The sequence below is a fragment of the Balaenoptera borealis genome (genome assembly GCF_965194805.1).
Source record: "Balaenoptera borealis genome assembly, chromosome: 3".
In the NCBI taxonomy this organism is placed as follows: Eukaryota; Metazoa; Chordata; class Mammalia; order Artiodactyla; family Balaenopteridae; genus Balaenoptera; species Balaenoptera borealis.
The window spans coordinates 135,625,312-135,648,923 of record NC_138866.1 but is presented as its reverse complement, the minus strand read 5'-3'; the positions used below and the strand labels follow the sequence as shown (position 1 = coordinate 135,648,923).

Sequence of the window (23,612 nt, the reverse complement as noted above, 5' to 3'; positions counted from 1 at the left end):
AAACATTTTTGAATCCTAGCGAAGAATAAAAACGAAGTGCTAAAGTCTTATCTCCAAACTATCCAGTGACATGCAAATAGAGGATTTGCTTTTCCTTGCACAAAAAGGAAAGACAGAAATCCCAGAAAAAAAGCACAGACTATTTCTTCCTTAACCCAAAAGAAAAATTTCAAATTTTAGGAAGAAAAAACACAGTACAAAGAAAACATCACTATAAATATGCCACATAGTTAAATAGCAAATAGAGTCCTTGCTGATTTGGACTTCCAATGGCAAGTGGCACAAAAATGGCTCTCCCGCAGTGAGGGCGAGCAGGGAAGTAAAGGAGCAGGAACTGAGTTAGGCCACAGACACTAACGTTTCCGTTTCCGAGGACCTGCCCACACCCAGCATGTATGTGCCTGGTGCTTTCCTGCACCGAGTCTTTCCCAGCATCTCATGGCTCTCTTACAGCATCATCCCCATTTCAGACGTCAAGAAATTGGGGCTCACAGAACTTAAAGACACTTGCCGCAAGCCTCAAGTCTGTTAGTGGCAGAACCGGGATTTAGTTTAGTTAGTGACTGCCTGGCTCTGCAGCTGGGGAAGGGAGCTGGTTGGCATCTCTGTGGGAACAATCTGAGTCCTCGCTGAGAAGGGAAGGGGAGGGAGCAGGGTACACAGAGGAAGTCCAGGCAGCAGCCATAGGGGCTCTTCCCTGAGGGCCCCAGGGCAAGACAACCTCAGACTTTCAGGGGTGTCAAATGTGTGGATGCCTCAAAGGGCCAACCCAGGGACACACAGAATAACTGATGGCCAAGGATATTTGCTATACGATATGGCTCCATCCATTACCTCTAGCTCCTAAAAATGAAAGATAAAGACGCCCATCCCCACTTGGGAAACCATTCTAGAGGGGATACTCATTGTTCACCAAAGGGCCAAAATAGTCATTCAAAATCATTGTTAAAAAAACCCCAAAAACACTGCTAAAGGAAGGCGAGCACTTCCAGAACAGACAGTTCAAGAGCTAGACAAAGAGGTTTAAATAGTTTTTGGATGTAAAGTCTTCCTGTAGCTTCTCAGGATAAATATTTAGCATTTTTCTAAGACATCATCATCTCATAGTGGGAAGAGCAGGTGGTTCCCACGCAGCCCTGATGTTTTATGTGTTTTATCAGGCAGATTCAAGGACCAAAGTAAAATCCAAACCTAAAGTCCGAAATAAATTCCTCACCAGTGACCAGAAATATAATCCACCCCCCTTTTCTGGTGTTACAGTGGGTGGTGGCAACAAAGGGTCTAAGGAGGAGTTTAGTTAGCTAATAAGTAAGGGTTGCAATAAAGATCAAGAGCTCCGAGGTTGACCAGCTCAGGTGTGAACCCCAGAAAGCAGCGGTCTTCCCTCATCCTGTAACCACTCCTGCTCTGTGCACGGGCTTCACCATCGGGAACCTCACCTCTTAGAAAACGCCATGGACCCCTTGTTGTTGTGAGGCAGACAATGTTCCTTGTAAGCTGGAAAACCGGAGGACATACTGGTAGTATGGAGGGCAACTTTTAGGTACAAGTCAAAATCACCTGAGGACACTGTCTCAACTATTTCTGGAAACAATGCTTAGAACTGTTCTGCCAAGAAATGCCTCAAGTGCCAGTAGAGGCAACCTCAGGGACCACGGCCTCAGCTCACCCGTGGCCACTGCCTGGACCACTGCGCCCATGCATTATCAGGATTAGAGCCAGGCTGGCTGGGTTTGTGACTATTGACTGGACACAATCACATTATTCCCAAGAGTAAGACTCTGCAGTCACGGGATGCATCGGAAAACCTCTCCACAGGCAGGCTAATGCCCACTTGGCCCCTAAAACATGTGCGAGTTTAGTTCTTGCTCAGATCTGGAAAGCTAAGGACACACCTCCGATTTTGACTGTGAAATCTTCGGCCACCATGCAGTTCCGGGCAGCGAGGTCTCTGTGGACAAACTTATTGGCGTTGAGGTATGCCATGCCATCTGCAATCTCTCCAGCCATCTGGATCATTTTGCTTAGGCTGGGAGGTGCTAGGACTGGATTATTCTGTTGGAGATTAAAAAAAAAAAAATCCATGTGAGAATTTAGGAATTTTTCCCTCCCCGTGTTCTTTCACGGTTTGCAAATCCACCTTTGTTCAATCTGAGCACCACAGGTTATTCTGCTAAGAAACCAGGAGTGGCTCAGAAGGAGGCCATGGCACTTGCCCTCTGACCACATCACAAAACTGCAGAGAGAAGCACCTATTAGCACAACTTGGGACCAGCATCTTCGATTTTGGGTGGGGCCAACATCATTTAAAGTGAAACCAGCAATTTTTGATATTAAAAATTCTGGATATTCAAATTCCAATTAGTGTATGTGTTCCTTTTATTTCTACAATCCAACTCCATACAGGGAAAAGGAGGGAGAGGACATTACAAAGGCCATGTGGAAATAAGCAAACGGGTTTCTTGAATGGACACTGGATGTGTTATTTCCTATGTTAAATTATTTAATCCTTTTCTTTCCCTTCAACTTTCTTCTAAAGTACAAAACCATCAAGATTAATTTGTTCACCTTACAGAGTGGCATTCCTTGGATTATTATTTTCTGTGGGTGCTGAGGAAAGCAAGCCCTTGACAGTTCATTTAAGTCCAGCAGAAGCTTATTCTGGAGGGGACCAATGTCCAACAGTGACAGGTAACACGGATAAACGTTTCGTCTTTGCAGAGAAGGGCAACATACCGACTTCAGAATTGAGAAGAAATACCCCCAAATAATAAATCCATTTAGAAAAGTTTTATATAAAATGTGTGTCCAAGGCTCTTTATCCTAAAAGAAAGTGTGGAAACCAGTCAGCACTCCCAGTTTAGATGCTGACCACCTCTTGTTTGTGTGAGTTCAACAGACTTTACCTCAGTTTCCCTGACTACAGAGCATCTGTCACAACACGGCAAAGCCATCCTGCTCTGACAGGTCCCACACGTCCCCTTCCCAGCTCAAACCCTGCGCCACAGGAAGAACACGTCTGGGCTTTAGGATCAGACCGTCTGGCCTCCTGCCTGGGCTCTTTCACATGGGATCGAGGCGGGGTCACTGCTGGGAGGATGACCTGGGACCATGCATGGCAAGTGTCCGCCACTGCCTGGCCAAGGTCCATGCCCAGGGAATGCTGGTTTCGCCCAGTGAGGTGCTAGTTTCTGCCCCAAAGCTAGGAGCAACATAACAACTCTCCAAGTACTTGGGGGTTGGTTCCCTACACTTGAATTTTGAAGCTACTATCAGGACTGTCTGTGGTGATTTAAAATCCTCATTACTGAGTTCCCTGGGGAAGTGATGTGATGACCCGAAGGATAAGCCAAAACTACCCCCTTCCTTTACAAAGGGGCCTTGTTTAGAGGAGCCTTTTTCCCTCAGGACCTAACATTCCCTTTAACCTTTTCAGGGCTTTAGATATGCATGGTACACCAGGAAATCGGCAGGTAAAATGTTAACTTTATGCTCATAATACTTAAGTTGTGGAATATTAAGTTAGGCGCTTATTAGAAGTGGCGCTTCATAATATTAATACGAAAAACAGAATCAAAAAAAGGAACCTGATTTTAAGTATTGAAGGAGAGGGCTGACATTCTGTCAGTCATGGTGCTAATACTGCCATTCTTTCAGACGTCTTAGAAAACAGAAATATTTAACTTGCTTAGAACTACTTAAGACGCGTATACACAAGCATTCCCATTTAGTGAGGGAAGTGAATGAATCTTCACTGGGGGAAGATGCCAAGTAGAGTATAATGAAACCACAGGACAAGCATATGTATTTTTATACTTGACATGGGTTAGAAAGAACAACTTTAAATCTGACAAATCTAAAAGTGAATTTTGGGGGGGCTTCCCTGGTGGCGCAGTGGTTAAGAATCCGCCTGCCAATGCAGGGGACACGGGTTCGAGCCCTGGTCCGGGAGGATCCCACATGCCACGGAGCAACTAAGCCTGTGCGCCACAACTACTGAGCATGTGCTCTAGAGCCTGCGTGCCACAACTCCTGAAGCCCGGGCGCCTAGAGCCTGTGCTCTGCAACAAGAGAAGCCACCGCAATGAGAAGCCCGCACACCGCAACGAAGAGTAGCCCCTGCTCACTGCAACTAGAGAAAGCCCGCGCACAGCAACAAAGACCCAATGCAGCCAAAAATAAATAAATAAAATAAATAAATTTTTTTTTTAAAAAAGTTAATTTTTGATCTGAAAAGGACTTTAGTAGTCATCTTGTCCAACCCTCTTATTTTACACATAAGGAAACCAAGGCCCAGAGCCTGAAGCAGCCACCTGAGGATGCAGACAGGTAGTGGCAGAGCCAGGACTAAGGCTATGTGTTGCAAATTTTTATTCTGTGCCTGAAACTGGGGACGAAGGAAGTAAGTGCTTCAGACTTTTCAGAGGTGCCTTAAATGAATCTGATAAGAAACATACTGCCACATCTCCAGTCACCCAGCTGATGAAGCTTTTCTCCTTCGTGCTGGCTTGTGTATTACAAAGTGAGCTGGGAAAAGGCACTAAGATCCAGGGGAGCTAGGGACCCACGCTGGGCAGAGCAGAGGGTGGGTGTGTTGAAAACCGCCCTGCTCGGGGCCTCAGTCCACACTGGGCCTCGCGGCCCTTGCAGAACCACACGCATCATCTGCTGTGAGTAAAGGAAGCCACGTGTGAACAAGTGCTTGGAACAAAAACTAAGCAACTACTACTTGCGAGATGATTAAGTTGCCAATTAAAAGAAGAAAACAAAAGATTAAGCTCAAACAGAGAAAGGCTACAGACAGTCAAGAAGGGTAGAGAAAGGGGAGGATCCAAGGCACAAAAGCAGACTCAAAGCTTCCTCAACAGGCAGCAAAGTCAGGGTCCAAGTGAGGACTTGAGACCCACCAAGGCAGCCAAGTGAAAGGCAGATGTTGCTGGTGTCACTTCTAAGTGTTTATCTCCCACTTTACTCTTAAAAGTCGTTCCTCCAAACGTTACAAAGCTGGGTTCACGGGGAGACACCAGGGTAACACAAATTGATATTTTTTTCATACTAAGTAGAGATGATTGTGCAGCTGAGGTGATGATCATTCAGAAGCTCAAGCAAGACACTGATTCGGGATAAAGCCTGAAATGTGGATGCAGGGCTTGAGAAATGGGGCTCCCCCGGCTCAAAGGCTCAGACTGCCCACAGGAGGGGAAGGGGCACACGTCGGGTGGGGGCCTGTGAGTGAGTGGGTGTCTGCGCACAGAGCTGGGAGGGAAAACACCTGGCACAAGAATCAAGTCAACCAGACAGTGAACTCTGACAAAAACGACACTGAGCTACACTGGGTCTGGGATGGACGGGAAACATAATGGGCTAGATGGGGATCCACTAAGAACCAAACAAGAGAAAGCTGGTCCAGGAGAGAAGGCAGTGGAGGAGACAGGCACTCCTGGCTGGGGTGGGAGGCAGGAAAGGCTCCAGGGAGGGAGCAGCGCGGACATGGTCTGTGGGTGGGAGTCAGGGAGAGACGGTGGTGGAGGAGGTGACTGGGGGTGGAGGGAATGATGTAGCAGCAAAAGCACACAGGGGTTTGAGTCATAAGGTACCTGCGGACTGGCAAGTGCCTCTCACAAAAGATCCAGGTCTCTCTCTAGTCAGGGAACTCCTTCATATACAGGACTAAGAACCAACCATGGGGCAAGAAAAGTGAATGGATTTTAAAGACGCAGTATCTTCTAGCGGAAGGTTCTAAAGGAAAGGGAACGGTTAACATGGGATATCAGTGAAAATCAAAACTGACCTCCATTTCTGGCCTCAGAGACCGGAGATAACTTTTGAGGTCCCCCCGGGTCATCAGTTCCATGATGACCAGCGTCGGCTGGCCCTGGGACACCACGCCCAGCAAGCGCACCTGTGAGGAAGGACAGAGAGAAGGGCTCAGAGGGTGAGGGCTGCCCACGATTGCGGCTCTCCCACCGCTGGGACCATCTGGCCCAGAGCAGAGCCCGTACGATGGGCCACTGGGGCTCACGGGCCAGCCCTGCATCACATCCAGAACCTTCATGTGCACAGTGTCTAAAGGAACAGTGGGGTGATGGGGGGGATCCCTACAGAAGACAGGGCGAGACAGCAAACCCACAAGTGTGCTCCCCAACACTTGGGGGCCCTTCTCTTACCACGTGGTGACAGTTGAACTCCTTCATCACCGAGGCCTCGTTGAGAAACTCAATCCTCTCGCGCATGCTGGCGGCCTCGTTCACCGTCTTAATGGCCACCCTGGTCTCAGGCTCATCCTTGACCACGCCCTTGGCGACACCTTCGTAAACCATCCCGAAGGAGCCCTGCCCCAGCTCCCGGCTCATGGTGATCTTCTCCCGGGCGACCTCCCACTCGTCAGGCACGTACACTGGGGAAGAAGAGGCCAGAACTGAAACAACGTGCTTTGGGCAAACTCCAGGCCAAAGAGGGCAAGATGCCACTTCCTAGAGCCCACAGAAGAGAACAGCAGGAGACAAGGATATGGCTTGTTCTGGAATCTCCCACAGGCTGTGGATTTCAGCAAGGCCACTGTACAGTCAAACACTAGAATTTCAAGTCCTCAAGGAGTTCTAGATAATTCAAAGATACCAACAGCATGTAAGAACCAGAAAGTCGTCCAATTTGAGACGTTGCTATAAGTATAAAATTCATGCTGGATTTCAAAAAACAATGTAAATATTTCAATAATTTTTTTACTGACTGCATATTAAAACTGATAATATTTTGGATATATTGAGTTAAAGAAAACCTTATCAACATGTATTTCACCTGTTTCTTTTTCCTATTTTATATGTGGCTACTAGAAAAATTTCAGGTTTCTTATGGGACTGGCACTCTATTTCCATTGGCAGCTCTGCTCTAGTCTGGACAGTTTCTCTGGCCTTGCCAGAGACCCTGGGGTGATGGATGAGGTACGGAAGCAACTGAGCTCTGGCACCGAGGGGCATTCAGTGGTGACCAGCATGGAGGGACAGCTGATGAGCAGAAGGGCCTCCCCAGGGCTTAGGCCTGGGGCCTGTGAACTCAGGGACCTCCCACCACTGGGGTGAGGGGCTGGGGGGTGGGGCTTGGTAATGACTAAGCCTGAATATGATTTCCTGTCCAGCCTATGCTTCTGGTCAGATTCAATTTGGTTTAAGAAAATAAATAAGTAATTCTAGGCAGGAGGAAGGAGAAAGAAAGAGGGAAAGGAAGAAGGGAGGAAAGAAAGAAAACGAAACAGAAGATCCATCCTACCACTCTGATGGGTAGGTGAGAACTAAAATAATATCAACCTGCTCTACAGCTCCATAAGAAATTTCAATTATTATCATATTCTTCTAATGCTGTGTGCTTACGTCCTTGCCTGAGAGGGGAACCCTTGGCATGCTCCACTGGCAGGAAAGAGGTGGTCCTGGCTTAGAAATGCAGAAGGACTGAGAGCCTGGGATGGCATCTGTTTGCCTTAAGGCTTTCAGATGTTAACCGTGGGCCTGCGGCTGGATGTAAGAGAAGCAGTGGATTGACAGCTATATTCCGACACCCCCAAGTCCCAGGTATCTACCTTTAAGTGATGTCTTAAAGCAAAGATGTCTATAAGTTAGGCCCAGGAGATACCACCAATTTACACCTCTAAGGAATTTCCAATAGGGACTATGTTAATCAATCTAGAATTTTCTTTCACATACATTTTTGTATTTCATAGTACGTATGTATGTGTTCAGGAATTTCACAAATGGAATTACAACCTCCATATGGCTTAGACAGCTTATAGCCCTGAAGAAGGGGCTGATGCTCACTTAGGAGAGTAAGTATGCAAGACAACCCAGTAGATAAGACTCTTCCTGATACCCCTCAGAAAGTATAAAGAGACACTGTATATATCCATTTATCTCTGAAAATCCAGGCTTGCCTTTAACCAGAATTAACTATGTAACACACCATGAAACATGGAGTTAAAACCAATCACATTCATTCCCTGGGAGGTAGCTGAAGTCAATACTCACAATCCTTTCTCTCAATTCAACCCAATAACTCTGACTTTAGCCAGCAGTCCTAAGCCCTGCCAGGCAGGAGAGGTTTACGTGCACAATGTTATCAGCGTTTCCCTGGAGGGGATTTTCAGTGTACTCTGGAGAATGGTGACATGCAGATTAGCTTCTGGAGAGAGAAGTTTTTAAAGCCTTTTTGAACTGCAATGTCATTTTGTTGCCCCTTGAGGAAACTAGCTATAAGATGCTTGTCAAAAGGCTGAATAAATTAAGTTCAAATAAGGTGACAGTCTTCCTACCTGTTGGCCTGGGTGACAGTAAGTTTTGTTTGTTTGTTTTGTTTTTAAAGAAGCAAGAAATATTATGAAGGCACTCTGGAAAGACACAAAATTTGAATTCAAATCGCCGTTAGTGTCTGATATGATTGTATTTGTGCTCTCTCTAAACTTCCTGGATCCTTCACAGTCAAAGCTACAAATGCCAATCTTCTATGCTTTATTTCAAAACCGAGCAGATTTTTGCAGTAGTCTTACTCCAGTGGATAGAGCTGGAAGTGGCCTTGCATTTTCCTTATAAATCCCATTAAGTGTGTGACGACTCCTTACCTTACTTGATTAAAAAAAAAACACTATTATTTATTCAAACAATGCATAAAAATCGTCTTGCCTTTTTTTTTTTTTAAAGAAAAAGATCCTCTCCACAAGTAACTACTCTTTTAAGTTTGGTGTGTATCCTTCCAGAACATTCTCTTATATGTACACACACACACATACATACAGACATGTAGGTGTGTGTGTACATATATATGTCTTTTAAAAATACAACTTTGTGAGACCTTTATATAAAGAAGAATAATGTCCTCATTATTCTACCTTGCTTCGCATTCAGAGGAGTCTGCTTTTGATTGGCTTTATTGTAAACACAATTTGAATTAGAAATTATTAAAGAAATCACAGTAATAAAACTTTACACACTTATATAGTGCTTTTAAATTGTTTTCTCATTTGATCAGGATGAGCAATTAGAATAATCATGACTCTTTATTTCACGTCTCCTGCACACACACTTCCACTTCTGAAGCATGAGCGAGGCAAACGTGTCTTCTAAATACATCCAGCCGATTCCATGCACTTATTTATTCACTTGACAAACCCTGGCCAGCTGCTCCTGTGGGCCAGCTTGCCGGTCTCCCCAGCCCCCAAGACCTCACAGTCCTTCCCCACAGCGACTGCATCACATGTCAACAAGATGCCAGGGGCTGCCTCATCCTGATTTCTCAACTGCCTAGTTCTGTGACCAGGGCGAGTTTCTCCTCTGAGCCTCATTACCCCACTGACAGACAGATGAGCATCAGACAACCCATCCTATAGGGATGCAGGGATCAAATGGGATGGCATTTGTGAACGTCTCTAGCAAAGTGCCAGTCAGTGGTACCCAATGACCAATGTCTCACCCCGACTTACTTTGAAAAGTTAGGATTTTGGCAAACTTGGAAGACAAGACAGCAAATAAGGAAAAACAAACTTCCAAGTCAGACTGTCTCAGACGTTTAACTAAATGGCTCTCATGAGTTACTACCAGAGGGAATGTGAACAGGCCATGAGGGTAAGAATCGTTAAGACCCCAGTCAGGAGGGAATGAACAGAAAATCTCCAAGATACAAAAATCAGAGAAGCTGTAGTGATCAAAGACAATTATAATGACATGAAACTCAAGTTGAAACTAGTTTAAAAGGACTGTTTTGTCAGCTGCAGCATATCTTCCAACTAGATGTTGACAATTATATAGCTTTTTTCATTCTAGCATAAAATTTCAAGCAATTAAATAAATGGATTACTGTGCTGGCCACATTCATCTCTGAAGCCCATTTTTCCTTGGGGCAGCCCAGACAGTCCCAGAATTTTTGACATATTCAGTGAACTGCTCAAAACATTGGTTTAAAAAAAAGTGTTAATGAAGATGGATCTGAGGCCAAAGGTACCTCAGAATAATGCAAATCTCTTCCCCTGAATTCGTAACACTCCCCAAAGCTCCTGAGCTGGGACCCCAGACAGTGACTGTAGTTTAGAAGCTTACCATCGGCTGCACTGAAGTACTCCGGGTTCACAGAGGCATACAGCACTCCGTTCCCCAGCCTGCTGTTATTTCTGTCAAAAAGGATGAAATTCAGGTTAGAAAAAAAAAATCCCCACATACTTTTATATGTACTTTCATCTTTGTTACCTCAGTTTTATTTGTTCTGATTCATTAAGGACCGGAAAGGGGTGGTGGAGGTGCTGTCAGGACAGCTCCACCACACTTGCTAACGCCTCTTTTGGCTTCTTCAACGGCCTCAAATTAGAGCTTTTTAAGAAACATTTGTTTCTTTACTTTGTTGGAAATTGAAAGGCTTATTTGATGGACAGGGTTAAAATATCATGTTTGAAAAAGCTTTGCACAAGCAGCGGTATCTGTGATGGGACAACCAGTGTGGGGATGATCCAGACTCCGAAGAAAAAGTCTTCTTCTGTTGTTGAATCATTAGAAAATATTCTCTTTTTTCTGTACATTTGATTGGAAAATCAGGTTTTCTTTTTCTTTTTTTTATAAATTTATTTATTTATTTATATTTTTTATTTTTGGCTGTGTTGGGTCTTCGTTTCTGTGCGAGGGCTTTCTCCAGTTGCGGCGAGCAGGGACCACTCTTCATCGCGGTGCGCGGGCCTCTCACTGTCGCGGCCTCTCCCGTTGCGGAGCACAGGCTCCAGACGTGCAGGCTCAGTAGTTGAGGCTCACGGGCTTAGTTGCTCCGCAGCATGTGGGATCTTCCCAGACCAGAGCTCGACCCCGTGTCCCCTGCATTGGCAGGCGGATTCTCAACCACTGCGCCGCCAAGGAAGCCCCCGAAAATCAGGTTTTCTGATCCATAAGATAACTCCTCAAACTTCTCAAAAAGTTCATCTTAACTTGGGTTCAAATCATCAAACCAGTCAGACACAGAAAGTATCTGAACTTTTCACCAAGTCACTCACCTTTTTCTATGGAAGACGTACAGCATTATAACCAACCCTCCTACTATCAGCAGAACAGCAATGGGCAGAGCGATGATCAGATGGATGAAGTTTTCATACGTTGCTACAGAAACAAATGGGAAACAAGAAAATGTCACGAGGTGAACAAACTGCTCGTGTCATTTGTTTATATTTAGCTGGGAGTATGGATAAAAAATCCCAAGAATTCCTTTATTGCCTATCATGAACTAGGAGTTCTGAAGGTAAACAGTATCGTACATAAAAGAAAAAAAAAAACAAACCCTGAGTTATTTGTAAAAAGATTAAATAAGTGCCGATGGAGGAGTAAAGTCATTTTTATTTTCAAAGTACAGTGTATTCTGAAATAATAGTTCAAATGATGGATTCAAGTAAAATAATCTTTGTAAACAGTTTGATGACTATTAGTGGAACTGCATACATTTGCTAAAAAAAAGAATAGATTCTTATGTATTATAGTGCTCAAGCTGTACTGACTTTTATCTGTCTTAAGACAGTTCCACAGACAATTAAAAAAAACAAAAAGTAACTGGATGGCACCCCTTGCTAAAGCTGCTCTGAATACGCCCCGAACATCAGAGTCTATAGTTACAAGTCTGAGACCACAGGGCTCCTGCCTGCTCATCACCATCCTCAGCTCTCAGATGACAGATGCCAGGCTGGACGCTGATCCACACACTGGAAAATTCTGTCAGACGCTGGTAATCAACACGTCCATAGGTAGCATAACAACCAGACAAGTGGACCACACATGCTGCAAGGATGCAGGGAGGAAGGGAGGGGGGAAGGGAGTCAGGGGAAGCTCGCCAAGCACAGGGGATGGCTGGAAATGATACTGGAGAGAAATCAGGGCCGGCTCCTAAGGGGCCTTGTCCAAGCTAAGCACTTTGAACTTCATTCTGCAGATTAAGCGGAACCAGTGAGAGCTCTCCAGCCCCACAGTGAACTGGTGGGATTTGTGTGGGAGAGATGGCTGTGCCTGAGGACAGCCTGGAAGGGCTGGCAGCGGGGAGGAGACCCTGCCCTGTCTGGTGAAGTGGGTCGGGGGGTGCCCTGGGCATGTTCTGCATCACCCAGCTCAGACCTCACCAAGGAATCACTGCTCCTTTTCTATGAATGAGAAAGACTCACAGAGATGAACTGTCCTCCCCAGGGTCACACATGCAGCTGGCTGGCCATGACCTAGGGATTGGAACCCAGGCTTCCGGCACCCCGGGCTCATGTTTTCCCTACGAAGCAAGCGCCCTGGAGGCTCTGAGCAGAGGCGGTGGTGGTGGCTACAGAGGCTGGATTCCAGAGGTATTTCAGAGGCAGAATCAATGAGATGTGGGTTTGAATGAGAAGTGGGTGGCAGGAGTGAAGGAAAGGGGAGGGGTGGCTGTGAGGTTCCTGGCCTGGGTGGTGGGTGGATTACGGGGTCACAGACTGAGCTGAGGAACAAAGGATGGAGAGAGATTTTGAAGGTAGCAACTGTGATTCTGGTTTTGTGCACGAGGCGTCTGAATTGCCTGTGGGACACCCACGTATGTAGAAATGAAGTTGGAACTCACTGGGGACCAAGTTACATCTATTGTAGATCACCCATCAGTGATTATTCTGCCACTAAACACTACTATTATTATTACTCTGTGAGGACTATTAAAGCTATTTTAATTTTTTTAATTAAAGATATTTTTATCAAATAGCTCTAAAAATGGATACAGGCTCCTGCATTTCCTAATTCTTGAAAATACTTGCAAATTAACACGGACTTTGGGAAGCTAGCGGAGTTTCTTTTTTGCCCCCGAGGACTATGTCTTCTATCTCTATCACTTACGCTACTGGTCAGGTTGTACCCTATTCTTTTTGAGTTTCACATTTCAATGGGGACATGGAGAAAGTGGAACACACCCAGAGAAGAACAAAATGACTGAATGGCTAGAAAATTGTTCTATGAGAATGGGCTACAAGAAAAGGCCCCAAACCTGAGATTATTTAGTCTGCTGAAGAAAAGCCTAAGGAGTAATTTAATAGTATTCAGGCACATGAAGGGTTCCTAAAAGGAGAGCAGTTGCCAGAAAGCTTCCAAAGCTTCCATCTCCTCTGAGGATTGAACAGGAGGAAGGGAGACTCAACCACAGCAGGAGAGAATCTTGTCTGACACAGGGAAAAACTTCCCAACGGTAAAGCAGGCACGCAGATTTAATTTCCCCATGGTGTATGCCAACTCCTGCTGGAAAGATGCCATCAGAGCGGCTCTTGGGTTTTCCACTGGCTCCCGGCACTCACAGGGTTAAAAACGGGGGAGCAATGGCAGAGAGGAACCTGTCATCTCTGCAGATAAGCCAAGGTCACTGAACCCCAGAAGCCAATGCTGCTGTTTCAAAGAACACAGCATCACGCTAGACCTCTAAACCTAGGCTCTATTCCTCAGGGATGGATGTGGAAAGGGGAGGAGAGGAGAAGAGAGAAAACAAAAAACTTCTTCGGGGAGGGCTCTGGGAACATCGTGAGAGTTCCAGCGCTGGAGTGTGTGGCACCAGCCAACTGGAAAGAGTAGGTAAAATGGACCACATGGAGAATTCAGACTATTTTAGATGATGGAATTATCTTCTTAAGCATCTGTTTACCCCTCACACAGTGCCAGGCTCATCAAATGCTACCTCAAGGTCTGCAATTCTATCCCCGCACATCCTTTTTCTGGTATCTGTCACTGTGTAGACTTCCAAATACCATGCATGTCTTTGACTAGGCGCTAACCAGGTGGACTGCTGGATCGACTGAATCCTGAATTTAAAAACTCAGACTCCAGACCAGAGTAGCACAGATGTGGACACCAGGAGAAACCAGAGCAGTGGGAACTGCCCACCTGACCCAAAAGTAGCACCACTAAGCAAGGCGGGACTGCTTTTTCTCGCGGAAGCAGTCAGGAATAGTGCTATGCCAGATTTGATCCCATTATCTGAACATGAAATAATCTTAAAAATTTGGTTTCTAATACAAAATAACAGAAACTCAACATGTAAGTAATAAGGGATATTTATGTCACCAAACAAAAATACTGAATTTTCTTGGCCAAGCAAGTATAGTGCCCTTGTGCTCATACATTTTACAAAACTCACTTTTAAAATCTAAAATCCTCGCCTAGAATGGCCTTCTAAGAATTCTGTCTTGTCGATGGTTTGAGCATAAAGTCACCACATGGCCCAGTCTCTGTGCCAAACAGGGAGAACTGTGCGTTTTCAAAGTGTGTTGCTGCTTTAAAAGTGCATCTGGTATTTTACCGCTGAGCAGTGACAGGGGTGATGCCTCAGCCTGGGATGCTGTCACGGCGACTCCTGCTCTGGAGCAGGCTGGAGCAGAAGGCCCCCAGGTTTCTGTCACCCCTTAGGATTCTAAGCCCTGAGTCGGAGCCCCAGTCAGCATCCCTGACGAGGCAGGAGGCAGAATGGTCAATTCAATGCTTTGTAAAATGCTTTGGACATAAACCAAGTTGAGAGCATGGGCCCCTTGCTGTCTCCCTCAAAAGAGGGGCTCAGACCACCTCCCTGCCCATCAGATGAGGTAGGGACTCCAAGTGTGGCAGCTCCCCAGCCTGAGCTCCTAGGTGAAGTGCTGGCAAAAGTGTGACTCTTCTGAAAGGTGGCCGACAGAAATCAGAAAACCAGAGAGCCCGGATGACGACCCAGGTTTCCCCAGTCCCAGCGCCACCTGCTTTCTGTTTTCCCAGCAACTCCCTCCACAAGCCTTACTTTTGGCCTGGACATAGAAGAACACAGGATCAGTCCACGACCCGTTCCCAGAGAGAGAGGTGGCCTGGATCCGGGCCGTGTAGTTCCCCGGGTTCAGCCGGTTTAGCTTGGCCCCTCCATACTTCCTGTACTCCTGTCTGGACACACATTCCCGCTGATCCTGGAGGAAATAAAACATATGTGTCAATTTCCCACAAACACGCCGCCTCGCCTCTCGCCTCCCACCTAACGCTGACCCCAATTTGCAATAAAAGGGAAAACACCCAGGCTTACATTATGGCAGTCCTCCAGTAACTCTAAGCACACCTGACCTTTAACCAAACCTTATTTCTTTAACCAAAAAGAGTTCCAGAAAGATTAAGTTGTTAAGACCAATCTCTAGGCTGAAAGATCGTTTTCTGCAAAGAAACAGTTTCTCGAGGGTGAGGATAAGCCAGCTCCTCGCACACTGTGAGAATTCCCCAAAGAGCATGGAGTTGGTAAAAAGACCTAAATCCTCACTGACTTACCTCCTTATTTTATTGTTCAAAGTCTTGAGCTAACCAGGAGGTGCCCTGTGTTGAAGTGTAACACATGCTACACCTGCAACAGAAACGCACCCACACACGGCCGGTGCCCCAGTCTTACCTCGACTTGTGATCCGTATTTTATTTCATACATTAAAATCAATCCATTGGGATTCTCAGGTTCTGGCCATTTTAAAAAGATGGAGTTCTCAGGCCTTGGCTCCCAGGTCACTGGCCCAGGAATGTCATCTGCTCCTTCTGCGCAACAATTGAAATAGGCGATAAAGTTAGATTCGAGTCCTCAGGGAGGGAGAGAAAAACACTGGACTAGCCTAAGAACACCCTCCCCAACCCCTCGTGCAGGACTGCGGACAGCGGCCGCGGCAACTCCTCCTGACCTGGCCTCACACACACAGCAGGGGTTTTGGAATTGGAGCAACCTCATGACCTGTAAGTCTCAAGATGCCACCACACCCTCCCTTCCCCTCAGTCTCCCAACAAAAAAGCCTACTCTCAAGTGCAGGAGGAAAATCTTGGCAAACTGAGTCACTTAGGTCTGGTACTCGGCTTCTATGCGACGCCATCAAACACAAGCATCATCGAAAAGGTGCTGAGTGAGCAGAAGCAGCGGCATCCAGCCTCCAAGCCGGGACCCAGATCCTTCACGCTCTGCGTCTGCACGCGGCAGATGCAATTTCTGCGCAGGTGTAAAGGATGGTCCCCGAGCCCGCCTGGGAGGAAGCCGCCAGGAAGCTGGTGCTGAGCGCAAGCTCGCTGCCTTCATCAGCGATTCCTGAAGCTGCCGGGTGAGGCTGGGGTGCCTGCTCTCTTGCTTTTGCTTCTTAAAGCAGTAAGCCAAGTGGTGAGCAATGTCACTGCAAGTTCCAGCTGGGAAACACTGAGAAATCAGCTGGGCTCTGTCTCTCCTGGGAGGGTGAGGAGGCTAAGGCTGGGTAGGCTGGCAGCAGCACGTCGGTGCCAGAACTGCGCCCAGGAGGCCCCGCTCCCAGACTGCAGACACTGTGCTCTGTGCTACCTGCCAGCTCTGCAGGGAAGTGAACCGGGCAGTTCACCCATCCTGAAAGATGGATGTATGGCTGTCTAAGCCACAGGCAGCTTCTAACTTACAAGGGGAAGGTGAAGACCAAACAAGCAGGACCCAAGGCTGCTTGGGAGCGGACCTTGAGGAGCAACACTCAGTCTGAATCAAGGCAGCTAAATGGGGATTTCACTGAAACTTGAGAACTCAGGAGGGACCTGGCAAAAAAGGGCGATGGGAATGCACAATGCAAACAAAGGAGAAGGAAAAGAGTGGACCCTGCATCGAGCTCCCTGCTCTCGAGTACTCTGTATGGAGAGACTGGGGTGGGAGCGGGGTCACGATGCGTGAACTCCGTTCCCTGGGCTGCTGGGCCACCAAGCTGCCTGCAAATGACCACCCGTTCTTTAATAAGCAGGACTGAGACTAAGGGTCATCGTCCTGGGTGTTGGCCTCTGTGTCTACAAATCATAGTCTCCGCTAGGCTGTGAGTCGGGCGTGGGGTGAGCTGGATGACACCGTACCTGCAGGCATGGTTCTTGCAAAGACAAAGTTGGAGGCGCTGCAGCCGAGCTTCTCAGCTTCGTGGTTACAGCTGTGGATATCGATTCGGTACAGAGTAAAAGGCCGGAGGTTGGAGATGACAGTTCTCTCCTTGTTATCCACTCTGCTCTCGAAGAAAGGGTACTCTGTCTCGAGCTCTTCCGGGTCTGTGATGTTGTAGGTGTCCACCACCGTGGTGTTCCTGCTCCGGCTGGACATGGTGGTGTTGGCGACCTGCATGACCTCCCTCCGCTTCCGTTCAGGTCTGCAAGGAAGAGAGAGAGAAATGTGGCTTGTGAGTGAGGGCTTCCACCTCTTTTGTCTTTTCTGTGACTCGAGTTAGAGAAAGAAAAGAAAAATCTTCACCTTGGAATAAAAGGAGCTACTCAGCCCCCTTGCATAAGAACCAACAAATAATACAGGGATTTCCTTCCTCATTATTTATTTTGCTTTCTCTACACTGCAAACCTCAGCCTCAACGTGCAACCTGCCCCCTGGCTCCCCGAGTGGTTACTCGATGGTACCTAGAGGCAAACTAACGCCTCAGTCCCCACAGTGGGGAGGCTCAGGGGCACCCGGGCTGTTTCCTCAGAGCTGTTACAGTGGACAGGGACTGGGGAAGGGAGGCCACCCGGGATGCTGTCGGGAAAGCAGGGGGCCAGCAGAATGGCACGTCCCGATTCTCTGTAAACAGTCGCACTTCCACACCGTGTGACCAGCAGCTAATATCGTGGCCAGCTTTTCCCACACCCACCGATGGGACAACTTACTCCTGTCAGAAAACCTTGTTTACTCTTCAACATCTGTTGATATTTCAGTCACTTAAACCAAACTTTGTGACTTAAACTATAAAGGCAGAGATCAGTGAAAGGCACTCGGCACCAGATACTGACCCCAGAAAGGAACTCATGACCTCAGGCTGCCATCCTACTTCGAGACACATGGCCACGGACAGCAAAGAGCGTCATACTCAACCTGACTTGCCTGGTTTTAAGCTCTAAATAAACTGTTCTTAGAATGAATTGAAAGAAATAAAAATCGTCTTTGGAGAATTTAGTTGTAAACCAGAAAAGCTTCCTTTATGGTTTATTCAGCCGTTCTGTTACCCAGACACTCCTTTTACCCGAATTCTGTCGGAAATCGTGTGGACATCAGATGTACGCCTCAGTAGGAGGCATGAAACACCCCAAACGTGAGGTTCTTATCAACTGTGGCCCCTCACCATGGGCAAACTAGGGTATTATGTCTGTCCTGTGAAAAGAAAGGACAGCAAGTGCGACTAGACTTCGGAGAGAGGCCATCAAGACCGCAGGGTGGACGCATGCGTTCATCAGGGGAATGTGGTGTAGAGGAAACTTATTTTGAACTCAACAATGCAAACACAAGGCATTCGTGAAATCTGTGCCACCCACAGCTCTGCCTTCCTATCACCTGATCCTGTGTTCTTGGACTGATGAGGAAAACAGGCACTGCCTTGTAACTATCAACAGAAAGCTAGGGGCTCTTCAGTGAAACCTTTCCGAAGCCTGGACTCACAGCCTGAACCTCGGACAGGTCTTTGGGAAAAGACGGCAACGTAGCCGGCAGCCTCTGCTGGAGAATAAACAGATGGCTCCTGCTGGCCTGTCTGGGATGGTCTAAATCCATCCTTTTCTGTGTCCAAAGGAAGTAACACCGGCCAAGCCCCTGCTGGCCCGGCGGGGGATGGACTGTGTTGAGAAGCAGTGCAATGAAGGGAAAGAGCCCCAGTGTGTGGGGAGGAAGGGCCAAGCCCCAAATCCATAGTTAGTGAATCAGGCTGGTGGAGAAGTCACTGAACCTAGGTTCTAGTTTTAAAACATCTTTGAGCTCTTTTCCATCCTCAAACTTTCTGATTCTCGAGACCACGCATGATATACAGGATATCTAGACTAACACATGAACTGCAGCCATATCAATCACCCGTGAACAGGAGATGTCACCGGCGGGGCAGGTCGGGAGGTTCCATGGTTTTAACGGCAGGAGAGGAGGGGGCAGAAAGTTGCTAAGTGACCGATAGCTTCATTCTGAAAAGGAAATAGTGCCTCTACTTCCAAAAGGTCTTGATTTCCTGTTTTAATGATTTTTCAAAGTAAGATGTCTATCTTTGACTAGTATACAAATATCAGGAAGGTCACGTGACAGAAAATAAAAGTCTCTTTCAAAACCATTTGCTGCTACAACCTAAGAGAGCTTTTAAGGGCAAAGCAACTTCAGGATAAACAGAAGCTCGGGACTGCTGGTGCCCCTCTGGGTCGGGAGCTGGAAGAAGAGTGATCCCCAGGAGCAAGTACTGGCAGTGGGCTGGCAGCTGGGGCGCCATGGGGGTCAGGAAACGGGCTCGTAGGTACAATGCTGGCCTGAATCTTGCTCCTTTGCCCAGATTGTAGGCATGAGGTTGTTTCTAAACTCTGCACTACAATTTTTCAGGAAGAAAAAGAAGCCATCAGTCACCACTCTGTTTCCATCTCCGTCCCAAGACATCACAAGTCTGCCCCGCTGAATGTCCCTCCACTTTTCTGTTCTTTCTTTCTTTCTTTTTTTTTTTTTGTTGTGGTAAAACAAACTTTTAAAGTTAAAAAAAAAAACAACTAACAAAATTTTGTCATTTTAACCACTTTTAGGTGCACATTTCAGTGTCATTAATTACATTCATAATTCTGTGTAACCATCACCACTATTTCCAAAATCTTTCATTACCCCAAACAGAAGTTCCACACGCATTAAGGAATAACACCCCATTTCCCCTCCCCACAGCCTCTGGTAACCTCTAATCTACTTTCTGTTGCCATGAATTTGTCTGTTCAAGATATTTCATACACATGGAATCATACAATATCTCCTTCTGCGTCTGGCTGCTTTCACTCAGCATAATGTTTTCAAGGTTCATGCATGTGGTAGCCCATGCTTCAGAATCTCTCATTCCTTTACAGGGTTGAATAATATTCCATTGCAGGGCAAGACCACATTGGTTCATCCATTCATCTGCTGGTGGACACATGGGTTGTTCTCAGCTTTTGGCTATTTGAATAATTCTGCTCTAAACATTTATTTTCCTCCGCTTTTGTCCCCACTAGGCAGAAGCAGAGGCTGGAGCAGCGGAGCAGACAGATGCCCTAGGGTCGGGCTGCCTGGCTTGGAAAGGCTGTCTTTTGCACGGCTTCACAAACTGCTTGTCAAGGGTGCCAGTGGCTCTCGGTTATGCTTTGAAGTTGGGCCCCTTTCAAAACTGACTCTGAGTCTCTCCCTTTCCCTTCGCTCCTCCTTGGCCAGGCTGGGAGGCTGCAGGGAGGTGTGGGAAGGGCAACCGAGGGCCCAAGCGGAGGGCTCCTCTGCTTGCTGGTGTGTGCTTGGCCAGGTGATTGCCGCTTTCTGTGCCCACGTGCCTCCCGCAGGGGCTGGGCGGTCACAGGGCAGCCCCACCTGTCACCTGTCACACCAACAGCCCCCCACAGCCCAGGCCGTGAGCTCCGGCCCCTTCCACGAGGGCTGAGTGGCTTGGGTAGGAATCCCACCCGCCAAGCCGGCCACCTACACTGTTGTCCCTCCTCAACGGCCGCTGGGTCTCACTTTGAGGCTGTCGACCTACACACCACAGGGTGGAGAGAAAGCACCAGGACCTGCCCAAGGACCCTCTCAGAGGACACGGTACCTGGGCACGAAGATGGCGTTGTGCAGGAAATTCTCGAAGACCTTGCGGTACTCGGCCTCCTCCTTCTCGGCCTGCTTCTCGGCTTCGGTTTTGGGGCAAGCGCAGCACGGCCCTTTCTCCCCACCACACACTTCGGTCTTGGGATTCTCTGTCACCTCCTCAACGTCGATGGTGCCATCGGCGTACTTCCTGATGGGGATTTTGTCTGCTTGGAAAAGAGTAGCACAACGAGAGCCAAGTTACACAGGCTGGTGAGGAAAGGAAGAGCCATCAGCACCTGGGCTCACGACCACAGCTGCTTCCCGACAGACGGCTGACGCTGGCCCCGATGTGTGTGGCCTCGGGGTTTGGGAGTCACAGCCACAGGTGTCCCCTGCCCCTCCCACTCTCACCTTTGGAGCAGTAATTGTGCCGGTAAAGGTAGCTGTCCTGGGGCTGGCGCTGCCACCTCACGATGTAGTAGCTCAGGTTGCCGTTGGGCAGGGAAGGAGGGTTCCACTTCACGATCAGCTGAGAAGAGGAGTTTGATGCTGAGAGTACATCCAGGGGGATGGAAGGAACTGGAAAGGGGGACAAAGGACATTTCAGAAAATGGAACGAACCCAAGATCCTGGCTGTCAGATACCCAGCGCAAACCCACAAGAAGCCAAAAGTCTGATCCCCACAGGAAAATGGCAGTGAACACTGAACACACAAAATGAAAACCGAACCTTGCTTTGAAATTGTATTACTTTCCCTTTATAATATCAGTTCTCTGTGATAACAAACATTACTGAGCTGCAGATGGAAAAGGGTGGTGGAGGCACAGCTTGGGTTGGAATGGATGACTTAAAACCCACAGTTAATGCAAACACTGGACTTTCCTCATTTACTACAGCTGCCATCCTCCAAAACATTTAACGCCAGCAGTTTCAGCAAATGGTAAAACTGACTGACTTGCATTTCATCTGAGATTTTGAATCTCTGATAAAAATGGCAAAAAGCCAAAATGAAAGGGGGAAGTAAAAAGGGTGCTGCGGAGAGAGAGTGGGGAGGGGGGGAGAGAGAGAGAGAGAGAGAGAGAGAGAGAGAGTTGGGGCGGGGGGCTTGGAGGAAAAAGTGGTGCAAAGGGCCAGTAAATCTACTGATTGTATAATCATGATTCAGTGGAACTATGGAGTCATAACTATGAGAAGCAGTCTAAAAACACCTCGAACACACATAAAGCCCCGATTTCAAGTAACGGACGCTGTTACCAGCAAAAGAACATTGATTTACAGGCAAAGCATAAGAATCTGGTCAATATCTACTTACTATTGCCCCTAAACCCAAACTTGGAGCTGAACTGTGTATAAAGGGCAAATGCATCCAGGGACCACTGAAATCTTATTCTCTTTGGGTTCAGAAAAAAGCATCAATTTTGGTGGATTGTCCAAAGTGCAAAAGACACCTTCGTTGTATGTCACTTAAGCATAATGGTCATGTAAGCTGCTTTTAAAATTTGAAAGCTTAAGGTACAAAATTTTATATACAAGGGTCTGAACACTTGTAAGGAAGGACACTTTAGGAAAAAGTTATGACTAATACTAACTTTTTTTTTTTTTATAAATTTATTTATTTTTATTTATATTTATTTTTGGCTGTGTTGGGTCTTCGTTTCTGTGTGAGGGCTTTCTCTAGTTGCGGCAAGTGGGGGCCACTCTTCATCACGGCGCGCGGGCCTTTCACTGTTGTGGCCTCTCTTGTTGCGGAGCACAGGTTCCAGACGCGCAGGCTCAGTAGTTGTGGCTCACGGGCCTAGTTGCTCCGCGGCATGTGGGATCCTCCCAGACCAGGGCTCGAATCCATGTCCCCTGCATTGGCAGGCAGATTCTCAACCACTGCGCCACCAGGAAAGCCCTAATACTAACTTTTTCTGGGAAAACATTTTACTGAATGCTAGGCCACTTTAGTGCTTCCTAGAATAAGTATTTCAGAAACACACAGCTCACCCCTAGATGTTTCAATAACAGGTGTCACAAAAAAGCCTAGGCCATGGACCAAGTCATTCTCTGTCCCTACCACTTGTGAGGACAGACGCCAAAATAGAGCAAACTGACTCAATTTGTACAGTGCTTTGTTTTCCATCTTTGGGAAAAGGAAACAAGTTTCTTAAGAACTGGTCTTAACAGAGAAAGAGTTTTATTTTCCCCAAATTAGCTACAATGAATTACTTGCAAATTTTTAGGCTGAACAACTTGTTCTGTTGCCTTTGAGCCTCTGCTACAACATCCCAGGCCTAGAATCAGAAGCCTGTGTCACATTTATTGATATAAACATTGTGCCATCAGTGACATGATCATAGCCACTTAGAGGATCATAGAGATGGAACAGGGGAGGGGAGGGGAGGGGAAGGGAGGAGGGGGCAGGAGAACACGAGCAAAAGGATTTCCCCACCAACATTTTTTCCTCACCCTCTTTGCCATTTAGATTCATTTCGTGCCAGTTTATGCGTATTTTAAAACAGCCTACGTATTGTAACAATGGCTATCATCAAAGAATGTTTATCAGTGCCTTTTAAAATGATGTGCATTTCCCTACTTCCAACCTGGTTTTTATATACTTGGAAAATATACACAAATGTTTGCTCTCCTTAGTTCCAGATTCTGGAGTTGAGAAATGAGTTGGTTTAGAAAGCGGAGATCAGGGGAGAAGGAGGCACATTTTCATCAGTGAAAACTTGGAATGTCCACAACATGGTTCATCTCATGTTTTTTAACTTTTGTCTGCTTTCTTGGAACCCTAGCCACTACGGGATGAAGGTGAGAAACCAGGGAGCCACCTGAGGTAATTGGAACAACAACCAGGGTTTCAGTTCCCAGAGGTCCAACTATCCAAATAAACAAGAAGGGCAGCCTTAGAGGACTGTATCCAGTCTGGGCCTCCCAATGAAACCAACCCAGCACCCTGGAGGACCTGGGCTCACTGGTCCAGGACAGTCAGAATGATAATGGAAGATGGTACCAAGTCCAGAAGATGGCCTGGAAGAGGCTAGGGTATTGGGAGTGAGAAAGAAATATGATACAGTATTATATATTGACAAGACAGACAAATAAAAGACAGACTGGCCCAGGAC

At 47.0% G+C, this 23,612-nt stretch overlaps 1 protein-coding gene across 2 annotated transcripts in view; it reads right to left on the bottom strand.

Annotated features, from left to right (window-relative positions):
- IGF1R (insulin like growth factor 1 receptor) overlaps nucleotides 1–23,612 on the bottom strand; it is a 311,346-nt gene that overhangs the window by 22,858 nt on the left and 264,876 nt on the right. The window contains exons 9-18 of one of the 2 annotated variants that reach the window (XM_082387087.1): nucleotides 20,911–21,078; nucleotides 20,519–20,726; nucleotides 16,830–17,113; nucleotides 15,388–15,524; nucleotides 14,761–14,920; nucleotides 11,012–11,114; nucleotides 10,077–10,147; nucleotides 6,168–6,397; nucleotides 5,792–5,902; nucleotides 1,896–2,055 (exon numbers count right to left, since the gene is read on the bottom strand). In XM_082387087.1, the coding sequence (XP_082243213.1) occupies nucleotides 1,896–2,055; nucleotides 5,792–5,902; nucleotides 6,168–6,397; nucleotides 10,077–10,147; nucleotides 11,012–11,114; nucleotides 14,761–14,920; nucleotides 15,388–15,524; nucleotides 16,830–17,113; nucleotides 20,519–20,726; nucleotides 20,911–21,078 (1,632 nt within the window). The remainder of the gene's footprint in view (nucleotides 1–1,895; nucleotides 2,056–5,791; nucleotides 5,903–6,167; nucleotides 6,398–10,076; nucleotides 10,148–11,011; nucleotides 11,115–14,760; nucleotides 14,921–15,387; nucleotides 15,525–16,829; nucleotides 17,114–20,518; nucleotides 20,727–20,910; nucleotides 21,079–23,612) is intronic. The other variant, XM_082387088.1, reaches the window with a different exon arrangement.